Source organism: Trichomycterus rosablanca, chromosome 14 (assembly GCF_030014385.1).
Source record: "Trichomycterus rosablanca isolate fTriRos1 chromosome 14, fTriRos1.hap1, whole genome shotgun sequence".
Classification (NCBI taxonomy): domain Eukaryota; kingdom Metazoa; phylum Chordata; class Actinopteri; order Siluriformes; family Trichomycteridae; genus Trichomycterus; species Trichomycterus rosablanca.
Genome location: NC_086001.1, coordinates 24,458,237 through 24,469,679, shown reverse-complemented (window position 1 = coordinate 24,469,679; position 11,443 = coordinate 24,458,237). Strand labels below are relative to the sequence as shown.

General features: G+C 38.4%; 1 protein-coding gene across 1 annotated transcript in view; it reads right to left on the bottom strand.

The window, feature by feature from the left end:
* Positions 1-3,250: 3,250 nt before the first annotated feature.
* The window catches only part of LOC134326235 (uncharacterized), a 23,019-nt gene continuing 14,826 nt past the window's right edge, over positions 3,251-11,443 (bottom strand). Inside the window, exon 13 of the mRNA XM_063008413.1 lies at positions 3,251-3,582. Within this exon, the coding sequence (XP_062864483.1) occupies positions 3,386-3,582 (197 nt within the window). The 3' untranslated portion in view covers positions 3,251-3,385. The remainder of the gene's footprint in view (positions 3,583-11,443) is intronic.

The following is an 11,443-nucleotide window of genomic DNA, read 5'->3' as shown; positions in this document are numbered from 1 at the left end:
TGGACCAACACCAGCAGCTGACATGGCACCCCAGACCATCACTGACTGTGGGTACTTGACACTGGACTTCAGGCATTTTGGCATTTCCTTCTCCCCAGTCTTCCTCAAGACTCTGGCACCTTGATTTCCGAATGACATGCAAAATTTGCTTTCATCCGAAAACAGTACTTTGGACCACTGAGCAACAGTCCAGTGCTGCTGTTTCTGGTTCAAAAGTGGCTTGACCTGGGGAATGCGGCACCTGTAGCCCATTTCCTGCACACGCCTGTGCACGGTGGCTCTGGATGTTTCTACTCCAGACTCAGTCCACTGCTTCCGCAGGTCCCCCAAGGTCTGGAATCGGCCCTTCTCCACAATCTTCCTCAGGGTCCGGTCACCTCTTCTCGTTGTGCAGCGTTTTTTCCTTCCCACAGACTTCCCACTGAGGTGCCTTGATACAGCACTCTGGGAACAGCCTATTCGTTCAGAAATTTCTTTCTGTGTCTTACCCTCTTGCTTGAGGGTGTCAATGATGGCCTTCTGGACAGCAGTCAGGTCGGCAGTCTTACCCATGATTGCAGTTTTGAGTAATGAACCAGGCTGGGAGTTTTTAAAAGCCTCAGGAATCTTTTGCAGGTGTTTAGAGTTAATTCGTTGATTCAGATGATTAGGTTAATAGCTCGTTTAGAGAACCTTTTCATGATATGCTAATTTTTTGAGATAGGAATTTTGGGTTTTCATGAGCTGTATGCCAAAATCATCAGTATTAAAACAATAAAAGACCTGAAATATTTCAGTTGGTGTGCAATGAATCTAAAATATATGAAAGTTTAATTTTTATCATTACATTATGGAAAATAATGAACTTTATCACAATATGCTAATTTTTTGAGAAGGACCTGTATATAAAAGTGTTCTAGAAATAATTATATGGAAATTATGAAGTGCACTCAATCAGACCTCAATCATTATGGTTGTGTATATGGTAAATACATAGACTGCAATTATATTGTGTCAAAGTGGCTTAAAGTCCCAACTGTCTACATAATTATATTGTCTACGTAAGGACTTAATCACATTTACCCTTCTTTAGGCTTGTTCCAAAAATACAACATTTTGTAGAGGATGTTGTCCCCCTCTATAGTCTCTCAGAATTTAGAAGTCATTTCAGACTCTCTAAAAGACAAGTGGAGGTACATAGAGTATGTGGAAGCCACATACTCATCCAGATGGTTTTATATTAATACAATTAGAAGACAAGAACCATCAGAAGTTCTAAAAAAACATCAAGATAAAAAGATCTGTTACATAAAAAAAAATATCAGGTAGCCTACTTGAGTCTTTTCATGATATGGAATGATAATTATGAAATATGTTGAAATTTGTATGAAAATAAACTGTCATGCTACTAGAAAGCATGATAGTATTTCACACATATCGGGTCTTTAAGACAAATAAACTGAGATTTACATTTTAGAATGAAACGAAACAACCGTTATAGGATTCAGTGGAGCTTCTAGCCAATGAGGATTAAGCTCTGTCGTCATCAAGCCGTCTCTCAGGCAGCGCAGCCCGTGGAGAGCAACTGCAGCGACTGGCTCCACCGCCTGCAGCCGCCCCACACTCACGAGATTATAACAAGTCTGTCACCGTGACGCGCCGGTGGCGCCGATGCAAGTCGGACAAAATAAACTAACCGGCATGCACCGTACCGAGCCAGGCGGCGATCGGTCTGCGCTTCCCCGGGTTAAGTCGAACATAATAATGATGATGATAATAATAATAATAATAATAATAATAATAATAATAAGCTAAACTATGCTAAAAATGCATTTTATAATTATACTATAATAAATTAAAATGCATTTACAAAATCACTAAAACACTATCTACAAATTATTAGAAATGTACAAAAAACACTACACAACCATAGTTACATTATGTGGGTTTGTCTTTGAACATTTCAAAGCGCACTTATATTAACATTTATATTAAGAAAAATGTCTTTATATTAACTGCCAGGTTGCCGCTACCTCCACGTTTTTATGTACAAACCCAATTTTTAAAAAACTTGGAAGATAGGAAGCAGAAATAAAATGAAACCAGAAAGCAGCTACTTAAGTATACACACATTCACAGGTCAAAGGTATTATGTGGAAAAAAGGGCAAGACCTAAAACAATACTGAATACCATTTGAACTTTTACCTGTATCTCAGACTACGTGTTTGTGCCATATCGGGAATTTTTAAGAAAACCATTGTCAGGAAACACAGTTCATCGCTGCATCAAGCAGAAAGGCCCAAATTTACAGTTCCAATCAACTGGAACTTTAACAAACTTGCCTGGACGAGGATCCAAGATTGTTTTTCCCTCACACACAATGCAGTCCATCACTGTTGGAGGGTTACAAAGAAATGCATCATTTTAATGGACTTTGCAAGATCTACCTGACCGTATGCTGGGAGTTTTTCCTAAAAATTTTTTTACTACAATAAAGTTTATTAAAGTAAATCATGGTAAATATACGTGTTTATTCTAAATTTGAATACTGCAACACATTCCCAAAAAGTTGGGACATGGGTATGTCTTATAACGTTCTGTAATGATTTAGGAACAGATGACACCAACTATAGTGATTGTGAACATGAATTTTCTCCTCTATTATTAAACACCACTGGTTTAAGGGATGATCTGGTTTAGTTTATTGGTTTTGTGTGTATAAGAAATGAATATTTTATTGATGGAGGTAATTACATTGTGTATATGATTGTGTAAATTCTGATACTGTTGGCATGTCTTTGTAAAACAGCTTATGACTGAACCCTCATCCTCACATTCTGTAAGGTGCTGGGTGGATGTACACAGTGGGGGGTAAAGGGTTTTGTACTATTGTACAGAGGTTGGGGTTACTGTGTTTTATGATCATGGTTGATAGTTTTTGTTTGTTTCCTCTTTCTTACAGCATCAACAGTTCTCCTTAATATATAAATACTGAAGCAATGAGGAGTTATTATTTTATTTAATAGTATTTGCATTATTTTACTTGCATGTTCCATACTGTCCCAACTTTTTCTGATTTGAGGTTGTAATAGACTTGGGAAGAAAGAAGTTTAAGGTGAAAATGATCACATTTAATATTTTGTAATGTACACAAATTTTCTCTTTTATGTTTTTAAATATTCAGTTTGTCTTTTATTTAATTTAGTTTTAATATCTGAAACCATTTAGATGATAAATATTTAAGAAAAGAAGAAATCAGGAAAAGGGGGCAAATACTTTTTCACAGCACTGATTAAATGGTGGTTAATAAATTGAAAAAGAAAATCTTCATAAATGTATCACTGCCTAACAGATTCTAAAATCACCCAAACAGTTTAATGTTACACTTTCATGTAAATTTTAAATTTAATTTGTTAAATCTGACAGTTTCACTGATCCATAATAAAGACCAAACCCCGGGTAGAGGGGCTCAGTGAACGTGGTCTGAACTCTGTGGAGGAGCTTCATTGTATCAGAGATGCTGTAGAAGGACAGAGTTCCTGCTTCATAATCCACATACACTCCTATTCTAGAGGAACTCAGCATTATGGGAATTTCAGTCTCTTTGTTATTGTGCCAGAATGAAAATCTGGATGGAGAACAGAACAAACTCCAGGACTGATCATTCCGTCCAAACACACACTTAACACCACCTCCCTTCCTGCTGATGCTTTTATATGACACTGCTATACAAACCCACTTATCCCCACTCAGCTCAACCTCCCAGTAACAGCGTCCACTCACACTCTCTCTACACAGAACCTGGTAGTAACGATCAAATCTATCTGGATGATCAGGATACGACTGTAATGTTCTACTCCTGGTCACCACTTTGTTCTCCTCAGACAGACGGAGGTTTTTATTTACTGTGTTTGGATCCAGTGTAAACTGACAAACATCTGGAGAGGAAACACAAAATAAACCAATTAACAGAGAGAGAGAGTGTGTGTACAGTGTGTGTGTGTGTGTGTGTGTGTGTGTACAGTAATTGTGTGTGTGTATGTGTGTACAAAGTGTGTGTATGTGTGTGTACAGTGTGTGTACAATGTGTGTACAGTGTGTGTATGTTTGTACAGTGTTTGTGTGTAGTGTGTGTGTGTGTACAGTGTTTGTGTGTACAGTGTGTTTGTGTGTACAGTGTGTGAGTGTGAGTGTAATTATACGTATGTCTAAGTGTGTGTGTAAGTGTGACACTAGACAAACACACACAAACACTGCACAAATACACACAGACACTACACATACACACATAACCTACACATACACATAAATACTACACACACATACCACACATATACACATAAATACTACACAAATACTACACAAACACACACAGATACTACACAAAAAAACATAAACACCACAAACACACTGCAAAAATACACAGACACTACACATACACACAAATACTACACAGACACACACAACTACTACACAAACACACAAACACTACACAAATACTACTCAAACACACACAAATACTACACAAGACACCCCACAAACACAGCACATTCACAACAAGTACAGACACACACAAACACATACAAACCCTACATGTACACACAGACACTACACAAAAACACACACACTACACAAACACACACATTACACAAACACTACAAAAATGCATACAAACCCTACACATACACAAACACTACACAATCACACAAACACTACACAATCACATACAAACACTACACATACACACAAACACTACACAATCACACATAAATTACACAAACACTGCACAAACTCACACATACACACAAACACTACACAATCACATAAAAACCCTACACAAACACACAGACACAATCACATACAAATCCTACACATACACACAAACACTACACAATTACATACAAACCCTACACAATCACATACAAACCCTACACAAACACACACACACTACACAATCACACATAAATTACACAAACACTGCACAAACTCACACATACACACAAACACTACACAATCACATAAAAACCCTACACAAACACACAGACACAATCACATACAAATCCTACACATACACACAAACACTACACAATTACATACAAACCCTACACACACTACACAATCACATACAAACCCTACACAAACACTACACAATCACATACAAACACTACACAATCACATACAAACACTACACACTCATACAAACCCTACACAAACACTACACAATCACACACAAATCCTACACATACACACAAACACTACACAATCACATACAAATCCTACACATACACACAAACACTACACAATCACATACAAACCCTACACAAACACTACACAATCACATACAAATCCTACACATACAAACACTACACAATGAAAAACCCTACACACACACAAACACTACACAATGACACAAACACTACACATAAACACTACACAATCACACAATCACATACAAATCCTACACATACACACAAACTCTACACAATGACAAGCCCTACACATACACACAAACACTACACAATCACACAATTACATACAAATCCTACACATACACACAAACACTACGCAATGACAAACCATACACATACACAAAAACACTACACAAATCACACAAACCATACACATGCACATACACTACACAATCACACAAACACAGGCAAACCCTACACATACACTACACAAATACACACAGACACTACACAATCACACAAATACTACTCAAACACACATACGTTACACAAACACATGCAAACCCTACACATACACAGAGAGACTACACAAATACACACAGAAACTACACATGCAAACCCTACACATACACACAGACACTACACAAACACACAGACACTACACATACACACAAATACTACTCAAACACACACATTACACAAACACACACATTACACAAACACTGCACAATCACACAAACTCACACACACACATTACATAAACACTACACAAACACATACAAACTCTACGCATACACACATACTACTCAAACACACATATTACACAAACACTGCACAATCACACAAACACTACACAATTACAAACACTACACAAACACACATACATTACACAAACACTGCACAAATACACACAGACACTACACACACACAAATACTTCTCAAACACACACATTACACAACACACACATACATTACACAAACACTGCACAATTACACAAACACTACACAAACACAAATCACTCAAACAGTTTAATGTTACACTTTCATGTAAATTTTACATTTAATTTGTTAAATCTGACCGTTTCACTTCTGATCCTGAATGAAGATAAAACCCCGGGTAGAGGAGCTGAGTGAACGTGGTCTGAACTCTGTGGAGGAGCTTCATTGTATCAGAGACGCTGTACAGTGGTGCTTGAAAGTTTGTGAACCCTTTAGAATTTTCTATATTTCTGCATAAATATGTAAAACATCATCAGATTTTAAAAGTAGATAAAGAGAGCAGTCCTAAAAGTAGGTAAAGAGAACCCAGTTAAGCAAATGAGACAAAAATATTATACTTGGTCATTTATTTATTGAGGAAAATGATCCAGTATTACATATTTGTGAGTGGCAAAAGTATGTGAACCTTTGCTTTCAGTATCTGGTGTGACCCCCCTTTGCAGCAATAACTGCAACTAAACGTTTCCGGTAACTGTTCCAGTCCTGCACACCGGCTTGGAGGAATTTTAGCCCATTCCTCAGAACAGCTTCAACTCTGGGATGTTGGTGGGTTTCCTCACATTAACTGCTCGCTTCAGGTCCTTCCACAACATTTCGATTGGATTAAGGTCTTTGACTTGGCCATTACAAAACATTAACTTTATTCTTCTTTAACCATTCTTTGTAGAACGACTTGTGTGCTTAGGGTTGTTGTCTTGCTGCATGACCCACCTTCTCTTGAGATTCAGTTCATGGACAGATGTCCTGACATTTTCCTTAAGAATTCTCTGATATAATTCAGAATTCATTGTTCCATCAATGATGGCAAGCCGTCCTGGCCCAGATGCAGCAAAACAAGCCCAAACCATGATACTACCACCACCATGTTTCACAGATGGGATAAGGTTCTTATGCTGGAATGCAGTGTTTTCCTATCTCCAAAAATAACGCTTTTCATTTAAACCAAAAAGTTCTATTTTGGTCTCATCCGTCCACAAAACATTCTTCCAAAAGTCTTTTGGTTTGTCCACGTGATCTGTAGCAAACTGCAGACGAGCAGCAATGTTCTTTTTGGAGAGCAGTGGCTTTCTCCTTGCAACCCTGCCATGCACACCATTGTTGTTCAGTGTTCTCCTGATGGTGGACTCATGAACATTAACCAATGTGAGAGAGGCCTTCAGTTGCTTAGAAGTTACCCTGGGGTCCTTTGTGACCTCGCCGACTATTACACGCCTTGCTCTTGGAGTGATCTTTGTTGGTCGACCACTCCTGGTGAGGGTAACAATGGTCTTGAATTTCGTCTATTTGTACACAATCTGTCTGACTGTGGATTGGTGGAGTCCAAACTCTTTAGAGATGGTTTTGTAACCTTTTCCAGCCTGGTGATCATCAACAACTCTTTTTCTGAGGTCCTCAGAAATCTCCTTTGTTCATGCCATGATACACTACCACAAACGTGTGTTGTGAAGAGCAGACTTTGATAGATCCCTGTTCTTTAAATAAAACAGGGTGCCCACTCACACCTGATTGTCATCCCATTGATTGAAAACACCTGACTCTAATTTCACCTTCAAATTAACTGCGAATCCTAGAGGTTCACATACTTTTGCCACTCACAAATATGGAATATTGGATCATTTTCCTCAATAAATAAATGATCATGAATAATATTTTTGTCTCATTTGTTTAACTGGGTTCTCTTTATCTACTTTTAGGACTTGTGTGTTCACAAACTTTCAAGCACCACTGTAGAAGGACAGAGTTCCTGCTTCATAATCCACATACACTCCTATTCTAGAGGAACTTGGCCTTATGGGAATTTTAGTCTTTTTCTTATTGTGCCAGAATGAAAAACTGCATGGAAAACAGTACAAACTCCAGGACTGAACAGTGGTCTTTAGCAAGGACCAACATGCCCCTAATCCGAGGCATGATCACTGTCAGAACCACTTTCAAAGAACAAAGGAGATAGACCACATCTCCCTGCACATCCATGGAGACAAGGTGGAGATGGTGAAAAGCCTGAAATTCCTCGGTCTGACCAGCTGACGTTTACAGGAGCACAATAGAAAGTATTCTGACCAGCAATTTCACAGTGTGGTATTCAAGCTGCACTGCCGCCGAGCGTAAGGATCTGCATCGCGTAGTGAAAACAGCTCAACAGATTATTGGCACAGAACTTTTTTGTGTGTGCTAGTTTCGGCCTGGTTTGGCAGTTTAGCTGTTTGGCTTATTTCTTTTATTTGGCACCGTCTACAGTTCACTTTGTGAGGGGGAGTTTTGTTGTATTTTAAGTTGTAATTTCTACATTTGTGTTGTGTAATTAAAACACTTTGTTTATAAAAACCTGTAATATTTAAAGACCTGCTGAGTAAAGTTGATTTAGCTGAGTATAAATCTGGTTTTCTGCCTCCTCATTTTAACACTTCACTAAGTTATGTAGCACACTGGCAACTTACTAATGTACCAGCAATTACACTATTCTTTTATTAAGGCTAACTATGTACGCGTAACAGTGTGTGTGTGTGTGTACTGTGTGTGTGTAATTATACGTATGTCTAAGTGCGTTTAACAGTGTGACACTAGACAAACACACACAAACACACAGACACTACACATACACACAAATAATACTCAAACACAAATGTTACAATCACGCAATGCTACACATACAATACTGCACATACACACACCACAAACACAAACATACATTACACAAACACATACAAATACTGCACATACACACAGACACTACACAATCACACACAAATACTACACAAACACACATGAAAACCACAAACACATACAAACACTACACAGACATACAGTCACCAGACAGACACTGCACAATCACACATACACACACAAATGCTACACAAACACTACACACATACACAAATTTAGCCCTCTACTGCAACTGTGCCCTCCGGACTGTTCTTTTTTTAAGCTGTCCAAGAGCCACTGGAAGAGGAGGGGGTGTGGCTGTGGTTTTTAATAACCGATTTAAATGTGAAGCTCTTTCAGTCGAACATTTTACTAGTTTTGAAGTGCAGCTTATAAAACTGGATTGTAGTAATCCTCTTATTTGTGCTTTTATATATAGGCCACCTAAAGTGGTTGGTAATTTTATCAATGAATTTTCTAACTTCTTGGCTTGGATTATACCTACTGCAGACAGACTTTTAATTCTGGGGGATTTTAATATTTATGTCCGTTGCCCAATCAAACCTATGTTCAGTGAATTTATGCACCTAATTGAATCTTTTAACCTTGTAGTCAATCAGTGGTCCCACTCATAGTCTCGGTCATACTCTTGATCTTGTTTTATCTTATGGTTTTCCTATTAGTAATACTGTAATCGAGGATGTTGGGTTTTCTGATCACAAATCAGTATTTTTTAATATCACATTGCCAATGCAAGCCACCTGCTCATCCATCCTTGACTCTGTGGCTCCCTTCACAACCAGGCGGGCTAAGGGTAAACCCAATCAAACATGGGTAAATAATAATATCCGCATCCTTAGAAAAGAGTGTTGGAAAGCAGAGCGGAAATGGAAGAAAGACAGGTTTCAGGTATCTTTTGAGATTCTAAAGAGCTGCCTGTTTGCTTTTCAAGAAGCTACTAAGCTGGCTAGAGAAAGTTATTTTTCAAATATTATATCTAGACACAGTAACAAACCCAGAGTTTTATTTACTACTATTAACTCTGTTCTGAATCCACCTATTTGTTACCCTGTCGAGTCCTCTAAAATTTGTGAGGATTTTCTGCAGTTTTTCAGGGGGAAAATTGAGACAATCAAATTAAGTATAACACCCTCTAACAATGACCCCATCCAAATCTGGGGTGTTCAGACAGCTTCTATCTTTTTGAGCCCATCTCTCTTTCTGTATTGAAAGATGTGTTTTTTTGCATGAAACCCACTACCTCTCCTGGTGATATTATCCCCACTTCCCTCCTTATGGAAACATTTGATACAATTGGTCCTACTCTGTTGACTATAATAAATGCCTGTCTATCCTCTGGTACTGTTCCTGCGTGTTTTAAGCATGCTGCTGTGCAGCCCTTACTTAAAAAACTTAATCTTAATATTTCTATACTTAATTATCGACCAATCTCAAAACTACCCTTCCTTTCTAAAGTATTGGAGAAAGTGGTGCTTTCACAGCTGTGGGCTTATTTGACAAAAAATGACATCTTTGAAATTTTTCAGTCTGGTTTTAAACCCTTTCTTAGTACAGAATCAGCCCTCCTAAAGGTGACTAACGACCTGCTGCTTGCTGCAGGAAAATGTGCTATTTTAGTCTTATTGGACCTTACCGCCGCTTTTGATACTGTTGACCACAATTTGCTCATTCAATGTCTTGATCATGTGGTTGGCCTCAGGGGGGCAGCGCTGAGTTGGTTTAAGTCTTATCTTTGTGATAGGACCTTCTCAGTACATGTCGTAATTTCTTTTCTTCTGTTTCTACCATTGGCTGTGGGGTTTCTCAAGGATCTAGCCTGGGGGCTGTACTGCTTGCTTTATATATGCTTCCTTTGGGGAAAATCATTAGGAAGTATGGTATTCAATTTCATTGTTATGCCGACGATACCCAGCTGTACCTCCCCCTGCGTCCAACCGATTTGTGCTCTTTTAAATGCCTGAAGGAATGTTTGAAAGAAATTATGTGTTGGTTAGTAAATAGTTTTCTTCAACTGAATGAAGATAAAACAGAAGTTATTCTCTTTGGCTCTCCCAAATATACAGATCCTTTAATAGAAAACATTGGGGGACTGTCAGACTATGTGAAATCACAGGTAAAGAATGTTGGGGTAATATTTGATCCTGACCTGAAATTCGATAAACAAATTAACTCTGTTCTTAGAAGCAGCTTTTTTCACCTTAGATCAATTGCTAAGATAATTTCTGTCACCACAAGACCTGGAAAAGGTAATCCATGCCCTTATTTCATGTCGCCTAGACTACTGTAACAGTTTGTACATGGGTATAAGTAAGTACTCATTAGCTCGGTTACAGCTAGTCCAAAATGCAGCGGCAGGTCTGCTCACAGGCACAAAGAAGAGTGACCACATCACCCCTGTCCTGGCATCTCTCCATTGGCTTCCTGTAAGCTACAGGATCCAATTTAAAGTTCTTTTGTTTGTTTTTAAGTCCTTATATGGATTGGCGCCATCTTACATAAGAGACTTGCTCCAATTCTATCCTTCTCCTAGATCTCTTAGCTCATCTGATCAATTGCTCTTGGCTGTGCCACGGTCACGGCTGAAACTCAAAGGTGATCGAGCCTTTGCAGT